General features: G+C 41.0%; 2 protein-coding genes across 4 annotated transcripts; one reads left to right on the forward strand and one right to left on the reverse strand.

Annotated features, from left to right (window-relative positions):
* Window positions 1–4,693: 4,693 nt before the first annotated feature.
* Window positions 4,694–7,862, forward strand: LOC139296742 (alpha/beta hydrolase domain-containing protein 17A-like). Of its 2 annotated transcripts, none has more exons than XM_070919240.1 (5): window positions 4,694–4,895; window positions 5,010–5,184; window positions 5,385–5,579; window positions 6,410–6,589; window positions 7,637–7,862. In XM_070919240.1, exons 1-5 carry the CDS (start codon window positions 4,694–4,696, stop codon window positions 7,860–7,862), a joined length of 978 nt encoding a protein of 325 aa, XP_070775341.1. The 2 variants fall into 2 exon arrangements, with proteins under 2 accessions (XP_070775341.1, XP_070775342.1); XM_070919241.1 differs by having other exon boundaries at window positions 4,694–4,823; window positions 4,962–5,184.
* A 3,348-nt stretch (window positions 7,863–11,210) lies between these two features.
* LOC139296586 (GRAM domain-containing protein 2B-like) lies at window positions 11,211–18,815 on the reverse strand. 2 transcript variants are annotated; one of them, XM_070919032.1, is made up of 13 exons: window positions 18,627–18,815; window positions 17,629–17,769; window positions 17,447–17,504; window positions 16,628–16,700; window positions 16,273–16,376; window positions 15,718–15,807; window positions 14,851–14,922; window positions 14,707–14,760; window positions 14,474–14,573; window positions 14,246–14,302; window positions 14,029–14,128; window positions 13,306–13,416; window positions 11,211–12,495 (listed from the first exon to the last, which is right to left on the reverse strand). In XM_070919032.1, exons 1-13 carry the CDS (start codon window positions 18,716–18,718, stop codon window positions 12,480–12,482), a joined length of 1,068 nt encoding a protein of 355 aa, XP_070775133.1. In that variant the 5' UTR covers window positions 18,719–18,815; the 3' UTR covers window positions 11,211–12,479. The 2 variants fall into 2 exon arrangements, 1 of the variants encoding a protein (XP_070775133.1); XR_011598452.1 differs by having other exon boundaries at window positions 12,480–12,495; window positions 13,985–14,128.
* Window positions 18,816–21,525: the final 2,710 nt, after the last annotated feature.

Genomic DNA, 21,525 nt, shown 5'->3' on the forward strand with positions numbered 1-21,525 from the left:
ATTGCTATCTGCCACACTTTATCCTTTGTATCCCCAGTCTGTCTGTCTGTGTTTCTGTCTCTCCCCCTCTCCTCCTCCTCCTTCTCCTCCGCCTCCTTCTTCTCCAACCACTTCTTTTTGCCTTTCAACTCACACAGAAACACCAAACATAAACAGCAGCAGCTGGGAAGCGTTATAGTCCTTCTGTGGAACTAGATAGCTCTTAGTGTGAAGGATGTAAACAATAAATTACATATAACTACTAAATCACTTCAGTAAGAGCTGGGACGGCAGTGAGTGAGCTTTTAACTTGGGCCATGGAAGCTGGGAGTGTGCGGTGTGGTTATGGGCAATTTAGGTGACAAGTTATTGTAAGTGTGCATTTTGGACAAAGGACATATTTTAGATTATTCTCCAGGTTTTGTCAGTCATCTTTGGATCTGTATTTACAACAGCTGTCTAAAGTAAAACGCTAAGAGACAGATATTGGGCATCTATGTCTAAATCACTAATTAAATTGAAATACCTGAAACATAGTGTGCTCAGTGCATCTATCATGCCACTCCTGTTTCTCTACTGTGAGTGAGTAATGACATAATCAATTGACTTCATGGGCTTCCAAATCATCCCGTGTGACCTTTACTCCAACAGGAAACCTTAAGCAAACATCACGAATGTGCACAGGGGAGCCACAAAATATAACATTAGAAAGCAATAAGCCTCATTCCGATCCCGACCTGTGATCCGGATCGTGATCTAAATAAGAATTTCCATCAGGCTTTGTGCTCCTCCTTGCAATGCAGTGTTATAAATGTGCAAGTATTGTGGGCTCTTTTTTTTTTTTTGCTGAGGCATCACTTACGTTAATGAACAAGCACTGTTAAGATCCTATGCAACACGTGAAAGAACAACGACATGCAACAGAGATATGCACATGCCACGCAAATAAAAGATCAAACTTGCAGCAGACACAAAGAGCAGTCCGTGTCCACAGAGGTCCGGGCGATGCCAGCACTCACATCTATTGGCCAACCCGGAGGAGTAATAATGCAGCATCGCATTTTGGTGGCAGTAACACAATTGCGCACATGCTGTATATACCTGTTCATCCCATGCACCCCCCGGTCTCCCTCACACCATATCCGTCTCTCAATCCCACCATTTGGCACACTCACCGCACCAGATGGCCAGGTACAGGGAGGCGGAGGCAGGTGCCAGTCGCCAACTCGCCCTCTCCGGTCGCTCTTCTTCCTCTCTGTGGAGAAAAGGGTGATGGATACCACGGGCTCTCTCGGTATCCAAAAGCCTCTCTGAAAACAACGAGCAGCTCCTCAACCGCACCTCACCTGTCTCTTCCCTCTACGGTTCCTGCGCGTCGCCGTAGCATCACCGTTTACCGAGCGCGTCCAAAAACGCCCAGTCAACTACAAAACGTTTTTTTTTTGTTCACCCTGGAGAGAAAGAGTCCGGAGTCTAAATGTGTAAATAGCAACCTAGTGAGGCTCTCTGTGATCCAGAATACGTTTTCTTGTTGCCTTGTTCAGACCCTTGCAAAAAAAAAAATCCCAAATCCTGCAATTGCGGACTGTATGAAGTCTTCTGTTAGGGGGACCGGCCGGCTGTCTGCACTTGGTCGAGCTACGGCTTTGAAATCAGTAGTCAGCAAAATGTAATCCCCTTTTTAAATTTACAGTGGCGAGGTGAAATGTCCAACGCAGAGCAGTCACAGTGACAGCAGGGGCCCATAATTCACACCCCCAGAAACACAGTCCTGCAGTGGATCAATGATGAATGGAGGACCTCTCTCTCTCTCTCTCTCTCTCTTGCTCTCTCTCTCTCTCTCTCTCTCTCTCTCTCTCTCTCACACACACACACACACACACACACACACACACACATTCTTTGTTAAGCCCTTATTGAAATACGTGTTTGATGATGTTCAGGAAAGCTGCAAGTTGAAGGTGCAGAAGGGAGCATGCAAACATTTATTGGTGCATTTTTGGAAATAATACAAAATAAAAATCTTTTTAAAATGAATGAATAAAGATAAAGAAATAGGCTTACAGCACTCTTTAGGAAAATGATCAAATATTGAATAGACAGAGGTTTTAAAATACTGGACTGGCAAAAAAATTATGCTAATGTTCTTGTTTGCATGACACTCTGGAAAAACTTACTTACTAATATACCTCTGCCGTTTATTACATGAGTATTACCAAATCAATCTGGACTTCAGTGAAAAGTAAGTATCACAAGTAGCATTTTGAGTCCTTTAGTAATGGTAATTTTTTTTTCTTGTTGTGCTAATTACTTTATACTTCTACTATTCCACGACTACATTTCAGGGGGAACTATTGGAATTTTCATTCTACTACATTTATTTCACAGTCACATGAAGATCTGATTTTGCACTTGAATTATGAACAGTTTCTAAAATAAGATGCATTATTATAGAGTGCTATTATAGGAGCTGCCCAGCAGTATATGAAGTAATTAAAATGAACTCCCACTGGACCAGCTATAACATTAAATGCTGTTTAGATGTTAATACGTCAGTAGTATTAATCGAATAATGAAATGTTTAATAATAGCACACCAAAAAGGGGCCATTCTGCTGCATATTTTGTGGACAACATTTCTGTAGCCTCCCTTTAATTAAATAAGAATTTGAATGCAGTACCTTTACTTATAATTGAGTATTATAACACTATGGTATTACTATTTTTACTTAGTAAAGGATCTGAATACTTGTTCCACTACTGATGCTGGATAGAGTTTCAAACATTTAGACTGGAGTGAATATAAAACACAAACGCTTTTTTTGTGTTACATGCTGTATAATTCATTTTATTTTTAATTTCCAGTTTCCCAGGTTGGATCGAATCTGTCCTTTTTGATGTTTTGTTATTTTCTACTTCTGTTTCATTTTAATAATTTATTTTATAAAATAAAACCATCAGAAAAGCCTAATTTACCCAAATTACCAACTATTATAATATTAGATATAATAGCTTTTAAGGAAACAAAACAGTGTTGCCATATGTATGTGCGATGTAGTGATGATGAAGATGAATTCAAGGCACATTGTAATAAAGTTTTGAAAAACGATGCCCTTACGTCACTTCCGGGTTTAATCGGACAGTAGTAGAAAAAAAATCTGGTTGCAATGAAATTCAGCTAGCTAGCCACCGACAACTGTCAGTACACTTGAGTAAAACCATCCATGTCAAGACACAAGAAGGATTTTCGGAGTCTTGTGCTGCTTCTGTGTACATATACGGACACACCAGCCTGCCTGCCAACATACTGTGAAGCGGTAAGTAGCTAGCTTTGAGGCTAGCGAGGTAGCGAGCTAGCCACCGCCGCTAGCTGGTTGTCTTGCTAACGATAAGTGATGATATTTAGACTGTTGGCTGGCATTAACCTGTTCAGTGGGTGGCGTCTAATAACATCGGGCATGTGTCGCCTATCTACACTTCCAGTTGCATGTATGCTGTGTGAACATACTGCTCCCGTTAAGTGCCCACATCCCTGGCTAACATTAGAGGTGAATATCGTTGGTAACCATGTAGCCACCATTAGCAGTCGCTCCCTGTCGCTCTGTGTCTGGATTGAGGGGGTGTTGTAATTAGTCACCAATGTCTATGATCACACCAGGGCATTTCAATCACTTTAAACCCACAGTGAGATTTAAGCAGCCTCAGTATATGGATAAATGCATATAACTTTTGCCTTAATAAACGCTAATTGGATGCAGGAGCTGTAAAATGATGACAATAACAACTGACGTTTCAATCCATATAATGAATCCGGGTTGTCTTTTGTCTTTGAATCTAAGTTACCTCTTCCTCATATCTGTGACACCAGGTTACTATTTATCTTTTACCCAGTGTCTGTGTAATTGTATTTGGTTCCAGTAGCTATATTTTATTAATCAAGAATGATATCTTGGACTTCTAAATATTTATCATGTTACTTTGAATCAGCACACAAAATCTCTATAAAGAGCTACATTAAAAGCCCAGGCCAAATAAGTGGCCATTTCTGTCTGACCATACTTGTCATGTACAGTATGTTGCCACATGACGTAGAACCATTTTAACATGTTACCATTTCTTTTTGATCAAGATCCAGCTGGCTCAGTGACTAGACCAGAAAACCTTGGCACCGTTGTGTGCCGGTTTGTTTCAAGACCCAGGGATTTCTGAATCCAGGTACGTTCATTACAGGATATCCGTGCAGGGTTTCCCCCACGAAATTAGTTAGTGGAGGTGGTAAGCGCTGTTTATCTCTCCTTTTCCTAAATTTCCTGACTTTGCTACACTCTCCTCTGATTAATAACTGCGAAGCAAATGTAGGATCTGAAAGAGCCGTGAATAACCTGCTGAACCGGCAGATCCTGATGCATCACATCTCGTAATCAATGTGGTTTCCAGATGACAATTTAAACATTCGCCTCATTAATTATGAAATAAATGTGGCATTTGCTGTGTGATGTAGTGCCACTGCTCATTTCCCCTGAAGCTTAATAAAAACATTTTCTTCTAATGACAGTTGAGGCGCATTTTATTTCAGTGAAGTCGAGGTGCCTCCACTATAAAACACTGAGGGGAACCCTGCTGTGAATCAGAGGTGAAAGGCTTTGCTTCTTGCACGCTATTCTTTTTCTTCCACTTAATTACTCTGTCTGCCATGTTTATTTTTCTACCAGAAGATGAACGGTCTGTCCATACGAGAGCTATGCTGCCTGTTCTGCTGCCCTCCTTGCCCCAGCCGCATTGCAGCCAAACTGGCTTTCCTCCCTCCAGAGCCCACCTACGCCCTTCTCCCTGACCCAGATCCAGGTACTGGAGCTGGAACTGCTTCTGGTTCCAGCTCTGGGGCTGCTCCGCCTTCTCTTGGGGCCCCAGGACTGCGTTCCCGGCTGGGCACTGGTAGTGGAGGGGACAGAGGAGGCGGAGGTGGTGGTGGTGGTGGAGGAGGAGGAGGAGGGGCAGGGGCAGGGGCAGGGGCAGGGGCCGGGGCCGGAGCCGGAGGTGCTGGCGGTGGCAGTGGGGCTGAGGGCAGGTGGAAACTTCATCTCACAGAGAGAGCAGAGTTCCAGTATTCACAAAGGGAGCTGGATGTGACGGATGTATTCCTGACCAGATCTAGCCGAGGGAACAGGGTGGGATGCATGTATATCCGCTGTGCCCCCAATGCCAGGTGAGACACACACCACCCCCTGGATGTTTTGCATGTGCTTTAAATAGGGCAGCTTGCCTGTCTTTTGTTGGAACCAAATACAAATATATTTTTCTCAGCCATACAGTTATATCCCATGTTGTTCCATCAGCTCAGCAGTGTCCCTGCTTTGCCTTTAGCCTTTAGCCTAACTTCCTTCTTCTTCCTCCTTTGTCCCTCAGGTTTACAGTGCTGTTTTCCCATGGCAATGCAGTAGACCTGGGCCAGATGAGCAGCTTCTACATTGGATTAGGCACACGCATCAACTGCAACATCTTTTCCTACGATTACTCAGGATACGGTGTTAGCACTGGCAAGCCCTCTGAGAAGAACCTTTATGCTGACATTGATGCTGCCTGGCACGCCCTGCGCTCCCGGTAAGCAGACAGAAACTGTCCCTTCCCAAACAGGCAGGGTCCAAAATGAACAGCCAGCAAGCACCAAATGCCAGTTTAAGTGTCTTTGGTAGATAAATCAGTGAGAGTCACTCACATCACTGGCCAGTAACATTTCTGTGAAAATAACATTTGGTTGGCTTAGTTATATACAAACTTTGTCCCTGCTGACCACGGTACCCTCTCTCTGACCATCAGCAAGTCAAATCAAAGCTAAACAATGGCTCTGTATCAAACAGGCTGATGATTGGCTGTCACATACTGTGCTCCGCATGAAGTGGCAGCATCTGAAATTCAGAAAAACATTCCTCTTGTTTATCTGCTGCCAGCATGGTTAATGAGCCTGATGTTAGCAGAAACTGACGTTCCCAGATGGCAACACAGAGGAACTTTGAGGCCACTGAAAAGTTAAGACTTATGACAACAAATATTTGCTAAAAAAAAGTCTGAATTTACTCACACAGTCCCTGATTCTGTGCTTAAGATGGTATTTAAACAGGTAGGGTAATATGCTGTATTGGTGTAAAGAATAGCTGGTAATGATTATTGTGTTCCCTTTATTTTTTTGCTTTGCAGTCCTGGGAGACATTGTGCTATTTTGCTTATGATGTCAAACTTCTGTTGTTAAACACGCAGTTGTTCTTGTGTGTTGTACTGAAAGGCTTACTGAACCACGTTAACGTGCATATGGAAATTTACAAATGTGTACACTGCACATCAGTCCTTTTGCACTTCTCATACTTGCAGAATATATGGGACTCTTATTCTGATATTCTGTACTGAACTGAGTGTGTGTGTGTATGTTGTCTCAGGTATGGCATCAGTCCTGAGAATATCATCCTGTACGGACAGAGCATTGGCACAGTGCCCACAGTAGACTTGGCATCACGGTTTGAGTGTGCGGCTGTGGTCCTCCATTCTCCTCTCACCTCTGGCATGAGAGTGGCCTTCCCAGACACCAAGAAAACATATTGCTTTGATGCCTTCCCTAAGTAAGTTTCTTTATTTTATGTGTTGTCAATGTTTTTCTTTTCAGTATCAAATACTCATATCTGTTAAAAGAACAGAACAGCAGCAGTGTCTGCTTTAAATTGTTTTTTTTAAATGAAAGTAGAATCGTGACAAATGTAATTATCACTATGGAAAAAGAAGTGTGAAAATGTCCTTTAAAACTTCTCAAACCACTCCTGTGGTATAATCAGCTTCTCCGCTGTTTCCCAATATGTTACAAAGCTTCCATTTATATTCTGATAGTCGCAGGAGCCTTATAGTGCAAAAGGGAATCTGTGTGACATATCTACCTTTTGTTTCTATGGAGGTTGAATGCATTTATTGTAGTCACTTTGGACAAAAAATAAGGTTGGCCAATATGACAATACATGGTGAGACGATAGAAATTTGTCTAGTGTCAGATATTTTTTAATTTCATTTATATCAATTTATTTACCCCTTTTAATATCTCTGGTTATATTAGACTACTGTGGCAATGTTGCGCATCATTGAGCAGGACTGCATTATGGCAATATGGGTTTACAAAATTATATTTGAGTCCCCATTGGTTGTTACCTTAGCAACAACTACCCCTCCTAGGGGTCCATATTTTCAAGGACCTTGATTTGTTAGATATTGAACCCATCTGATTATTTTATCTATAAATGATTTCTCAATAAAATTTTGGAAGAATTTGCAATATAACAATATATTCCTGTAATGTGATACTGTATAGTTAGCCATATTTTGATTTAACATTAATTGTTTTTAGCGTAATTAGCGTGTGGATGGATAGCAATGAAAACGCATTGGAATCCATTGTAATTAAGCAAAGCTGACTGCATTCATTGATCTTTGTCAAAGAAGAAACTGCAAATCTTTTACGATCATCGGGGGTGGGTGATACTCAAAAGACAGATTTTAGGTGTAATATCACTTAATCATTATTGTCATTTTTGGTCGATGCTGACGGAAAAATGATCCTGTTGTCTGAAATTTCCAAACCTGCCTGTTTGGTGCATTAATCGCGTCCATTATTCTTCTTCCAGCATAGAGAAAGTGTCAAAGATCCCGTCTCCAGTGCTCATCATCCACGGTACGGAGGACGAGGTGATCGACTTCTCCCATGGCCTCGCCCTGTTTGAGCGCTGTCCCAAAGCCGTGGAGCCCCTCTGGGTGGAGGGAGCCGGCCACAACGACATTGAGCTTTACAGTCAGTACCTGGAGAGGCTACGGCGCTTCATTAACCAGGACCTGGCTGCGCAGCATGCCTGAGAAACAAACAACAGCCTCTCTGCGATTGTATAAATGAGACTGTGTGTGTGTGTGTGTGTGTGTATGCGAGAAAGAGGACGTCAGCATGTTTGCAAAGTATGAGTGAGAATTGACTTAAAAAGGATGTGTGATTTTTGTCACATCTGTGTGTCTTTGAAGCAGCACACCTTTTAGGTTACTTTTCAACACAACATATGTTAAGATAATTTCCTGTTTTAAAGGTGAGAACACTTTTTAACATGTCATCAGCCGTATCCGCATCTGTGTGGAGAAACACTAAAAACAAGAAACCGAGATTAAACAACTTCACAAATACGTTTTTTAATGTGGGAAAAGTTTATGAATTGCAGCTTTAAAATGGCACATGAGTAAAGAAGTAACAACAATGTGTTGTCCAAAAAGGCACACAGATGTCATTTTGAAGTATGACGTGTTGGTGAATGTGTGAGTCATGAATGTAAGTGTTTATTCATATCTCCATGGACCTGTGACACCTGAATAATGTGTGTGCATGTTTGTATGTGTGAGAGTGTGTGTGTGAGCGAGGCAGTTCTGAAAGAAATGAAGGACATCCCGATGACTTGGACAGCTGCAAGTGGAGGAGGCTCATGGAGACTTATCAATATTGATGTTTTTTTTTTCTATTTTTTGCACGTGTATGTATGAAGAATACCTCCACAGCTTGACCAGTTCTCTCTCCAGTGAACAAACACTGGTCAAGTGTGTGCCCCCTTCCCCCCACCACCACCCTCCTCCACTCCCTGTTTACCTGTTAATGGATATCCATCTGACTGCCAGGGCATTCCCCAAGTTGTTGTCCAGCTAACATTAACCTAGTTTCTTTGTGTGGTTTGGGGGTCCATCTCCTTTCCCTTGGTGTCAGTTATGGTGGATAGACACGGACTAGCCTGGAATACTGTCATAGCTTGTATGGCCGTTGGGTGTCTCATACTTTCCTCTTCCTCATTTTTGACTCTGATAAGATCACAGGAATGGCCAGCTTCCACTTCATTTCCTGGCTGTACTGTAGCTTTAGCCTTTTACTGTCCACAGAACTGCAGCCGCAACTTTCAGGGAATTATTTTGATTCCCCTGCATTGCTTTTCCCACCCTACATATTTGTGATCAAGAATGATGGTGTGGTTGAAAAGGAAACAGGTCTTTGAGAGCCACACTGAAAGTATCTCTGTTCATGGGGATAATTTCTATGGCATTAATGGAACAGCTATAGAAGTGCAGGTTTACTTTGTAATTTTCATGCCACATTAGATCTGTCTGCCCTAAACAGAAGGCTGTAGCCCTTCAGTATTTACTGATGTGTGATGTTTAAAGGTTGGGCAGACTGCACTGACTTGGTTACAACAGGAATAAGTCAGATTTAAGTCTGAAGTGCAGCTGTTGAGGAGGTTTGTGAATAATTTGTTTTCTGGTGAACAAACCCTTTTGGAGCTTGGATTTGGAGGCTCTAAAGGTATAAGGAGACAAAGTAGCTGCTCAGTTCACCAAACTAATGAGGATGATGTCGTAAGGATGACGTTTTATTCAGAATAATCTTTTGCTTCATCTGAGTCTCTTTTGTGTAATATTGATTAATTAACTTGTAGTCTTACAGCACAGTTTGTTCCAGTAGCACTCATTAAACCAGGGTTAGTCAACCTCCCCATCATATTCACCCCAGCACATTTCTTTCTAATGTTTTTGTCTTGATGTAATTAATCAGCGCGTGTTCGTCATAGTGTAGGGCCATGGATTGTTGTGTTGAAGTTATGACTAACAATGTGATTCAGATCGGGTGCCAGGAACAGGACATCATGCCTACTAGCTCTGTTTTAACCTCTGTGGCCCTAAAGTTACAGGAGCTCTCTTATGGGTGGCAGCACGCTTCATGTCTGACACAAGCCATATTTGAGCCTCTCACTGTTGGTGTGGTGCAGGTTCCACCACACACACACACACACACACACACACACACACACACACACACACACACACACACACACACACACACACACACACATGCATACACATGCATACACACACAATACATGTACTGTAATATACAGTATATTTACACATTTATATATATATCAGATCAAGCATGACAAAAGCAGGTCTTAAGTTCAGCACTATTGTACAAAGCATCCAAAGTGTAATAAGGGTATAAAATGTAAGTTTGTGTGTCTTCGTTATTATTGACTGTCTTCTACAGGCCAGCATCAAGGACACTAACATCACTTTTGAATAAATAGTAATAGGCCCTGTGTGTAGACCTGAAAAAGAAGTGATTTTGTGGTCGCAGGCTAGCACCACACTTCAGATCTACACAAGGTGTCTGCTGCACAGGAGACCCGTCAGTTTCAGTGAGAGTAGCTGCGTTTTTTTTAAGGGAACATGTACTGAACTAGCACTGATCTGATTACTCCATTTTGGGAGTACAAGTGGAACGGTTACTGAACGCCACTCGCTTCCTGTCATCACTACGAACAGGGAATCTCTCCATTCTCATCCTGTGCTTTGTGTCTCTGATATTTAAATAATGATGGAAATCTGTTACCAACTTGAGCTGTCAGAAGAATTAGGGAGAGTTATCGCCTCTCTTTCTCTCTCTCTCTCTCTCTCTCTCTCTCTCTCTCTCTCTCTCTCTCTTTCTCTTTCTCTTTCTCTTTCTCTCTCTTTCTCTCTCTCTCTCTCTCAAAGTAGAAGTAGGCCTCAGTTTCTCCCGGACCGGTCGTGTTATCAGGGAAACCACGGGATCCATCTTTCATTCATGGGGTTCAAGAAACGGGGTGGAAACTTGCCGTTTTATTAATGCACCACTATGGTTGACGTATATTGTATCCTCTGGCCCTGAATGTTTATTGATGGGGGTGGGGGGTGGGGGGGGGGGTCGAACAGTGAAAACTGTATGCATGTCTATTGTGTTTTGCAGAGAAAGTGACGGGGTGGGCCGTTATCTCTATTATGTATTCTATGTGAGGGTAAAGCTGAACTCATGGCATTGGAACATTGAAGCGCTTTTTAAAAAAAACAAAAAAAAAACAGGACGTTTATTTGAATTTTTTTATTGCTGATACTAACTGATGTATTGTTATGAGTTTTGTGCTAGAGTTTGAGCAGGGCAGTGGTTGGTGGGGGGTGGGGGGGCTAGACAATATTAGTGGGCTGTTTATATGGTTACTGTACTTACCTATTCTATTCTTTGTATTATGATTTGTAATTTTATGTTGCTTTTTTGAACTGAGAATATGATGTAATGAAATTAATTCATGGGACTGAATCTTGACCTTTTTATGGACAACAAAATAATAAAAAAGATCACTTATGTACAAAAATATGAAACCGACCGTATTGTTTTAAAACAAATCATTGTATTATGCAAAAGATTCACCATTTGTATGACACACCTGAGACGTTGGGATTTGGACAATAGTATATAAAATCATATAAAGTGTCTTCCCAGTTTGGCTGGAATGCATGCAGATAATGCACAGGTTTCGTTCAGTTATACGAAGTCCTGGATAAATGTGTTTTCCAGGCCTGGAAAAGTTTTGGGAAATTGTTTTTGTTTCTTTTTTTGTTTCATGTGATTCGTTGAATATCCAATTTAAACATTTAATTCACACAATATTAGAGCAGACATACGATCACTTATGTATCACCACAGGTCTTTGGAAACCACATGTTAAATGTATTTTTTCATATATATACACAGAAATCACAATGTTTGGTCATAAAAATTGGTTTAAAGTCGTGAAAATCAGGTGGCCAAAATGTATATGAGCACTGGACATCACAAATTCCCCAATATCTGTTAACAGGCTTGATTTGACAAAAGGGCAGGTGCAGAAGTCTTATAACATTTGCATTTTGAAGAAGTGAAATCCTGCCTCGAGCCTCACTTAACAGTGAAGTTTAATGGGAGAGACTGCCCTCTGCTGGCTGATTATTGTCATTAACAGTCCTATTCTAGATTCTAGCAGTTAAGTTACACAGTGTGAACTCTTTATTTCATAACATGCAAATTATTTAAAATCAAGTAACGACAAAGTCCGTCTTTCACATTCGTGTTAAGATTGACTCCGGTGAGCTCTCGCTGCCGCAGGTTGTGTTGATCTGAGATGGCAAAGACTCCAGCAACCTCCGCTAGCTGAGCTCAGCTGTTCTCCGGCCAGGAAACAAACATGGCTTCAGCAGGATGCCTCCATATGGCTCAGTGCAGGAGATCCTCGCTTCAATTTTTGATCCGTCAGCAGAGAATGAGCGCACACCTAACAGGAATATTGTCCTGGTGCTTATCTGCCAACACACTCAGTCATCCATGTAGTTCACCACATGTGGCCTGGTTCAGACATCCCAAAAGCATCTTATTGTTGGCCTGCATCCTCTGCAGACATGGTGCTAACACAGATAGTTTAATTTCCACTGTGACTACTCCACTGTGCACAATGCTGTAAATTTCTTTGGACAAAACTTTTCACTAAAAGATGTACTGTACATCAAATGGACCTGGTCTCAAGATGCTTTTGGGAGTCTGTCTAGACAGGGATCAATGTACAGCAGGGTCTTAATAGAGTGGTGAATTGCAGGATTTTGTTTGTCACAGTCCCTTGCCACTGGCTACGTTTCTTGGTACCTGCAAAAGAAGAAGAATCAGCATGAGGCGAGGACAGTGGAGGCGGAAGTACTCATCGTTTAATTAAGCAGAAGTAGCACCATAATGTATAAATACAAGTAGTCGTGCTGTCATTAAAATTTTACTAAAATAAAAGTATTATGAGCAAAATATACTGAAAGTATCAAAAGTACTCATTATGCAGAGTGGCTCTAATTATACAGTAGATGCATTAATATGTAAGCAGTGTTTTAGTGTAGCTATAGCTCAAAGCAGAGCTGATTTAAATTACTTTACATACTGCAGGCTAGTTTAATCTTTAACAATGCATCATATTTTATGTGTTAATCACATGATTTGTATGTAGAAGTGTGAATCTTTAAAGTAACTACAGCTCTTTCAAAATGTAGTGGAGTAAAAAGATTTCCCTCTGAAATGTGGTGTAATGGAAGTAGCATGAAATGGAAAGTACTGTACTACAAAAAAGTAAAAACGTTGAGTAGATGTACTCAGTTACTTTCCAGCACTGAGAAAGGAGCACATTATTTAATTAACAACACACTAAGTTAATCTCTTTATAACCTTAATCTTTAGTTAGTATTCACTGTTGTTGTGAAATGCATGGGTGTGACTCTGCTCTACTCACTTATCTTTTGTCCACGTTGCTGTCGTGAACCTGCAGAACTGCTCTGTCTGCGTCTAATCTGATCAGGTAATCATTTTAGATGTCACCAAAACAGCTTTGAGCTTTTTCCCCACCAGACTTTCTCTTGTGTCTTTCTCCCGACAGGCTCCCTTTCCTTTTTTCTTTACGCTCGTGTGTCAACTCACTCTCCGTGGTGTAAAGACAAATCAGTCAGGGCTCTCAGAGAGTTCAGCTGCTCCTCCAGCGCTATGATCCTCAGCCCGATGTACCCGGACGCCAACAGGAGCAACACCATCCTATAAACGTACAATAACGACCTGAATGCCTCTTTTCACTCACAAAGGGAAAGTGAATTGTGCAGAATGAACCAAAAGCTGAGCAGACGGCCTAAGATGGGCACATATTGTACAGTCCTAACAATAAGATATCAGTTAACTGTATCTGTGTGGAGCCTGGGTGAACATTGTGTGATAACATTTCTATAACCGCATCTCGACGATTAGATCATTTTCTTTCCTTGTCAGCTACCAGCCGATCCAGAAAGTCAACATACCAACATGCGCTGTAGGTGTACGATTCATGGAAGAATTGAACACAATGCAGGAAGACAGCAGGACGTTTTTAGGGCCTATTAATACTCTGAGTTACAGCTCAAGGAAACAAAGTCCCACATGCTTGTTTTACACAGCAGTAATGGTCAAATGTACACCTGTGTAGCTGTTTGAGGTGAAAGTACTTTTAGCTCCTTTATATACTGTTGGGTAATTTTAATCCATAACAATGTGTTCTGTAAAATGAGCATTTGTTTCACATGTTAAGTCTTAATCTGCTAAGAAGCATAAATAAAGGATAATACTCAAGTACCTCAAAATGAAACCGCTGGAGCTGTGAGAAATAACACTACTCACAGCATCATGTAGATGTAGAAGAGAACGCTGAGGTTCCTCATTTCTCTGAGGAAGAAGAACGGTGTGACCTTCTCAATGATCCTCCAAATCCACGATACAGCTGGTTGAGAGAAAAATCAGCTTTCTATTCTATAATGACACTTTACTCTATGCCTTATGGGTAACTTGAGTAGATGTTACAGTACGTGCGTGTCTGTTTGTGAGCTCTTACACACACCTCTGTCGTCTTCTTCTGTTAAGCTGCTTTGACGGGTGGAATTGCTTCTTGTTGGACCTGGAAATGCATTCGGTGGTATTGTTAAGACTTGTTGCTATCACTCTGTTTAGTGATAAAAATGTTCAGTATTATTACCTCAAATAGAAAAGTGCCATTTAAAAACTAAAGTCATCATTGAGAAACATTGTTCTGCTGGAACAAGAGACACACTTCCCATCTTTTTCTCACCTTCACTGGACATCTGAGGAAAGCCGTTATCGAGAAAAACACTGTGCTGTCTGCTCAGTTCATGATCTGCGCAGTCCTCCAAACTGGAATAACTGGATGCCTGTAGACAAGGACGGGGGACGCTGATGGTTAAAAGTCTTTGTCATCTTGCATCATTCACTCATATTCGCTCAACTACAACAAGATAACTGAAAGTCCTGGTTTGGTTGCGTTAGATGAGCAGCAAGACGTACCACGTCGGGATCAGCTTCATTCTCTGCAGCGGAGAGATGAGGGCTGTTCACCCCCTGTTTCAGACAAACACAGAAACATGAGTTTAAACTGAAAAATGACTGACATGATGGCGTTATGTGCATGAAGACAGGGGGGGCACCTACCTGTGCATGTAAACAGACAGTTTGGAGGAGTTTGTAACACATCTCGCGGTGCCTCAAAGACACAAATGAGTACTAAAAGAGAGAAAAGAAAGAGGCGTGGGAAAGGGTTAATCCTGGAACAAAGCAAACTATGTGTGTGCTCAATGTTAAGGAAGTTCATTTGAAGTCTTGGCTTGGCAAGCTGTTACTTTCACTGCATTTCCCTTCTTCTTAACTCTTAACTCAGTTTCCATCTTTCCTTTTATTGACTGGTAGTAAACTGGACACATATGAGCCAAGCTGAATCAATTATTGTAAATTAATAAGGACAAGTGCATAGCATTGGCCACTGCCGCAGCATTTATAGACTTAGCTAGTTTGCACTTCCCGTCCCTCGATGAGCAATTGTACAAATACACAAAATACAGAAAAACACATACAAAACAACACAGAGCACAAATAGTAATACAATAAAAAATATTACATAACTCCCTCTGCTTCAACTTGAGCTACAAAAGGATCCCATTAATGATCCATTTCGAGTCTGGTGGTTAAGTTCAACAACAGAGAAGGGCATCTGTTTATAGGAGGTTTTATGATTACAGTTCCCCATGGATGAGTTCCGTGTTACTGAGCCACAAACCCAAAGAGGTTTTACTACGTCACTCAGCACCTTTGGAGCCTGATTATGTAGGCGTTCAGGTTTAATAATAGCAAATTCAGTTTCTGTTGGCTTCCAAAATGTCAATGCCATACAGTTATACTGTACATCTGCAATGCAAAGATGCAGTCAAGTCAATGTATATTTGAATCATAAATTTGTCTCGGATGAAGAAAGTGAAGTGGAACAAAGGTAATAAAGAACAATACATAAGTGTGGAATCTGACCTTCTCTCCATCAGCAGTTTGAATGGACAACATGGATAAAGCTGAGTTATGTTTCTTCACCTCCCTGACGCTGGACACAGGAATCACCACCTGCAACATGTAGACAAAACACTGATTCTTGATGCCTTCACAGCCTTCAAGAGGACATTACAGTCATATTAAACTTGTAGAACATTCTCAATGTGACCTGAAACACGGAGAACCGAGGTAAAGAACCAACTAGTCATTTTATTCTCTGTCCTAAAATAATTTCCCTCTGTGAAGTCAGTCCTTGATATCAGGGTAAAAAGCCTGAACGCTGGCGATGGAAGTGACTTCCCAGCATTGCTGATGTTAATGTTGACTGCTTCTTTACAACTTCTGGGACATGTACACTCAAAAGTCTGTTCTGCCAAAGTTACTACAAAATTAAAAACCTTAGTTTAACTACTGGCCTGAAAGGTGATTTTAAATCTGAGAAAGTCCAAGCAGCGCAACAGCTGTCATGACATTTCACTGTCAAATATCTTCGTCAGTGTGAATTAGGCTTCACCTCCCTATGACTGAGCACGTTACCTTGGTGTCTTTGAGCAGCACGGAGGAGTAGAAACACACATGGTTGTCAGAAACAAAGAGTTTTCCATGATACAGCACCTCCTTCTGCAAGGCACAGGTGAATGCTACAATAGAGACACACACACACACACACACACACACGCATCATTTCAAGTTGTGAAGTAGTTTCTCCACAGAGACTGACTGTCTGCTGAATCATTTACTAAAGTGTTTCAGCTCCTGATTCACTACAGACCACTTGGCAAACAAAGTATTAGGCAGCACTTAATCAGACAGATGGCAAAAAAAGGACACAATGTGATGTAATTTCCATAATCAATATGAACAAATAAGCAACAGACTCAGCTCAACTCACAGTGTGTCAGGTTCTCCGCCTCAGGAATCTCTTGAAACAGCTTGTGGAAAGTTTTGCTGTGCTTCAGGAAGCTCTGTGTGGAACAAATAGTGAAGTGATAAATTAAGTGTTAAATACTAAATTGTGTTTTTTAATACACAAGAAGCAGGTTTAGTGTTTGTTATCTGAAATAATTTACTTTAAAGCTGTGATAACTAATTTTTTGGCCACTTGGGGGCACCAGAAACAAGTTGTGAGCACAACATCGTCATATCATCGGCTTTTAAGTTGATATGGTTAACTTGTTAGCAAACAGCTGCTTATTAACACATCCAGCAGTTACAGAGCAACATTAACATTCATTTGGAGTCGTGTGTCTATCAACTAGATGAATGTAACTCCTGAGGGAAATATCTGGCTCGTTAAATGCTTGCTAAATGCTCCACTATGTTCACCAGCTAGTTGCTAACTGTGTCTGTCTACTGTTTAGTGCTGAGCAGGTAGTGTACAGTGTGCTTTTAGAGATTTTTCACTGAAAAACGACGCTGTAAGAGCGGTGAGAGTGAACCAAAACAGTAAAGTTTTGGGCTGGACAGCTAAACAGAGACTTGCTATAAAGCTCCTTAAAGCTGCTGACTCGGGTGATATGTCTCCGCAGGTTCATCACTACGAGTGACTCCTCACGTTGTCACATTGCTTTCACATTGTCATTTGATGAATTGTTATGACAAAACATTGATAAACAGCTGCTTTAATTCTCCCTGTGCTGCAAGGAAAAAGGGATAAAACATGCGTGTTGCAGGGACCAAGAAGGAGCAGGACAACGTGAAGCCGACTTACATGCTTGTTGATGAGCCCATCTGATCGCTCAATGGTCTCCTCTGAGATGGTCTGCCCCCTGAGGACACAAACAGGACAAATGCACCACACGAATGATATAAGGACGTTAGCAGGACTTTGTCTAGGTTTAAGAATTTAAGCCGTCTCCTCCTCAGTCTTTACTTAATCCCAGTGTAGTTTACCTGAGGGACATGTTGGAGTTGAGGCTGTGATTGAGCTCATGGATCTCCAGTCGGGCTTCGTCCAGACTCTGTCTAGATTTCTTATTGGTAAACCTGCTGCTGTATCTTCCCCCGCCAAGATGTCCAACTCCGTCCAGACAGCTGTCCCAAGAGAGCAGGAGATAAATGTCAGACTGATGATGATCCAGCTTTTATATGACGCACACAGGTGGGACCGATATAGAAGAACATAAAGTACAGAAATCATACAAAAAGATAAATGGATTTCTACCCGGCGGGAACATCAGTGAATGAATTCAGAGCTCACAGCATGGATGAAAACAACTCCTGCATGCTGATGGTAAACATTTCATTATCCTCACTTTCAGTGTTTTCATCAGGTGAATTAATGTAGTTCAATCAAAGACTCAAAGGATTTCTTACATAAAGCATCAACAAAAAAATCTTTTCATGTGTTGCATCACTGTTGACTGAAGAGTAAATGGGTGAAAGCCGTGAATTTACAGCTCTTGATTGTTTGTGAATCCAATCTAATATCTCTGTCGGTTTGAATAGTTCCTTTATGTGAAAGCAAAAAGGTAATCTAGCTCCAAAGTCATTATTGAAAAACATTGTTCTGCTGGTACAAAAGCCAAACAACACAATATTAGCCGGTGATGATTACTCCATCACACACTTCTCATCTTTTTGAGTACCAGCTGTATTGACTTTCTCCCTCTGCTTGGGCAAACTGTCAGCCCATTAGACATGTCTGCAGTCTCTGGGCAACAGCAGGGGATCTCTGGAGAATGGTTTCACTTTTGTAAACCAGCGGCGTAAACATTGGCCACACAACAAGAGAATTGTGCGCACCTGGTGCTCAGAGTGACTTATTTACACCGTTGGTCAGCTGTAAAAGACGGATATTGTTGTCTAATTTCAACAAAAGAAAAACTGAAGCTGTGCAAAAGAGCAGAGGAAGAAAAAAAAGACAGAAGCAGTAAAATTTTTATACTCACACAGAGCTGTCCAGTGAGAATCTCCTGTTTCTCAGGCTCATGATGGAAAACAAACACTTCCAACTCATACACATGCACTCACACACGTTCATACATGCAGTGCAAGTCTGTATCTCGGTCTCTTTACTTTACAAACTCATTGAAACACCTTGTGAGTGACTCTTTGGCTTCCTTTCCTGGAAGTAACTCTGCAGCAGCAAAGAGGCAGGTGAGAAACAAAAGGCTACGGCAGCCTACTTTTAGGATTGGCTCCTTGTTGTGAAGTCAACCAATCAGCTGTGAGAGGTGGGTATTTTCACTCAGATTAAACCAATCAGCACAGGCAGGTGGAAAGGCCTCACACTGCACAGCTTCTGCTCCTCATGGCAACAGTTGCTATGTGTGGCACCACCTACGCTGACCTTTTGACACACACGCTTATACGCACAGTGTGACACAGGTATGCAGCGACAGCCGTCATGTGTTTGAGACATGACAGTCACACCGCGTCTCCTGCCGCACAACCTGCTCAGCCTGCACAGATAGACATCAGGGAACGACTGATGGCCTACTGCACTGAAACATTACATGACATGATACAAGTTTTATGAAGTATTGGTTTACACAAATGTCCATCATTGTACCCAACTGTAAGAAATAACAGACATAAAATGCAAAGCTCCACAAATCCACAAACAACTACTTTCCACATTTTGTATTTCCATTTCTTAAAGTCATTAAAAACACATTAAAAACTCACAGAGACACAATGCAACAGAAATGCAGCAAATACTTGAGCAAATACAGTTGGGTTTGGCTGTACGACACAAAGCTCAGAGGAAAACAGATTATGTAAACTGAGTGATGGACGAAATGGAAAGTGAGTCCCATTTTCTTTTGTTGTTTCTGTTCAAACTGTGATGATCTAAAAGAATGAAAAGGCTCCACAAACCTCTGAAATATGTGGGTTTTCAAATTATCAAAAATGTGAATGTTGTTTATCTTTTTTGTGTTTAAGTTTGCTTACTTAGTAGAAGACTATTTAAAAAGTATTTGTCAGTGATTTATGAATTTTGTTGCAGACAAACGTCTGAAGATTTGACGGTAAAAGTTATGTCCCTATTTTATCACTTTTTTTATCATTTGAAAATCCATGTGCAGCACCGGGGCTCTGGCTTATATTACTTTATGGTGTCTTGTAATAGTATGTATCCATGACTCAATAAAAAAATTCATTCACTCATTCAAATACATTCATATTTTTTTTATTTTATCCTTTATATTTCTTTTTTTCTTATTCATATTTTTACTGTTATAACCATTATTATTTACTGCACACTAGTCTTTTAGCACAGCCTTATGAGGATGCCACCCTGAATCTCACTGCACATATTATCTGAAGATGTGACAAATAATGAATTCTTGTCGGGAGAAAAGGCAGCAGATATGACAAGAAATACAGTTGGGTTTGACTGTAGGACATGAGCTCACACATTGTGAAGCATTTTCTGTTGAGATCAGGTCTCATGCTACCATGACCCGATCATCTTACAGTTCTATAAAATATTATGTTGCCACAAACTGTGAATACAACAGCAACAGACCTTTTTCACAGAAGTGAACAGTGTACAGTACATAAACAACACCGTGTCAGACAGAGGTTATTTTCATTTTGAAGTATGTGGAAGCTACTCAGGTTGGACCATTTTCCTTGTCCAGCTGCCCACACTGTCACACCACAGGTGGTCATATGATTGCATGGTGTCATTCCAGATGTTGGTCCTCTTCACTCCCCCTTACCCCCACACTTCCTCCACCTTTGCCTCTGTCTGCAGCTCAGAGTGCTGTGCTGACCTTTGTCCACGAATTCTGATCTGAAAATAAGGATTCAGTGCCCACTGAGTGAATCATTGTTGCCTATTGGCAATGAGTTTAGCATTATAAGGCTGGTACTTGAACAACAGTTTGTGTTATGTGTTACATTTGCAATCTATGTGAAAAACAGAAATGTGCTGACTTTTCAGGTTCTACTGGTAATGTGTAAAAATGTAATAACTAACTCAGTAACTACTCATTTCATAACAATGTTTTATAATCCTTTTCTCTTTGTTCTTTGTTGCGATTGTTTTTCTCAACATTTGAAGGTGCTCATGCTACTTCAAAAGCTTATAATCCGTGAACAGTCACTTTATATGTGTTTGTGGCTTACACACAAAAGAGATCAGTGTAGTTTAGTTTAGTTTTTAAATGTTCACATACACAGTTTCACCAGAATAGATAGAGAGGTTAGTAAGAAACTGCTGGGGATAAATATCAGATGTAAACTGAGGAGAAAAAGACAGATAAAATAATTTAATAGCCCTGCAGAATTATTGTTAGTTCTCCAGAGTTGATTTTTGTATTGAAGTAAATTTAACTTCACATACTGTGTCGCACGATCCACACCACTGCCAGCCTTTTCAGTTGAACATGATCTACAGTGCTCAGTAGGTGTTTGTTCGGAGCATTTCAGGGTCACACTGACTTTCGTGACTTGCCTTTGTGTGTGAGGCTGAAGGAAAACAGCTACCTGCATTGAAAACGAACACTTCCTTATACAGGTGAGTGAGATTGATTTCATTGTATGGAGTCATGTAACTACACTTGAAGGTGTAAAGTTACCGGGCCTGTCTCAACACATCTCAAGAAGGAAATACGGCAGTCATTAAGTCATTAAAGCATTCATGAATTGTTCTGGAATGGACAGAAAAATACATTCCTCACATCCTCTTTTTCCTCCTTTTCTTTTTCCTCTTATTACTTGAAAATATTAAATACAAATGAGTGGTTGGCTTTCTGAGGTTTTGAGGGATTAGCAGGTTAAAGTATTAGCCAATTGCATTCAGTCCTCAGTGACAAGGCACTTCAGCAGTTCTTCATA

Source organism: Enoplosus armatus, chromosome 14 (assembly GCF_043641665.1).
Source record: "Enoplosus armatus isolate fEnoArm2 chromosome 14, fEnoArm2.hap1, whole genome shotgun sequence".
In the NCBI taxonomy this organism is placed as follows: Eukaryota; Metazoa; Chordata; class Actinopteri; order Centrarchiformes; family Enoplosidae; genus Enoplosus; species Enoplosus armatus.

Bases quoted from the DNA above. Each gene is read 5' to 3' on its own strand.
- LOC139296742 (XM_070919240.1), top strand. From the start codon at position 4,694: ATGAACGGTCTGTCCATACGAGAGCTATGCTGCCTGTTCTGCTGCCCT. The intron at 5,185-5,384 runs GTGAGACACACA...TTTGTCCCTCAG, and splicing joins CGCTGTGCCCCCAATGCCAG to GTTTACAGTGCTGTTTTCCC. The intron at 5,580-6,409 runs GTAAGCAGACAG...ATGTTGTCTCAG, and splicing joins TGGCACGCCCTGCGCTCCCG to GTATGGCATCAGTCCTGAGA.
- LOC139296586 (XM_070919032.1), bottom strand. From the start codon at position 18,718: ATGAACGTGTGTGAGTGCATGTGTATGAGTTGGAAGTGTTTGTTTTCC. The intron at 16,701-17,446 runs GTAAGTCGGCTT...TGTTCCACACAG, and splicing joins ATGGGCTCATCAACAAGCAT to AGCTTCCTGAAGCACAGCAA. The intron at 14,761-14,850 runs GTAGGTGCCCCC...TGTCTGAAACAG, and splicing joins CTGTCTGTTTACATGCACAG to GGGGTGAACAGCCCTCATCT.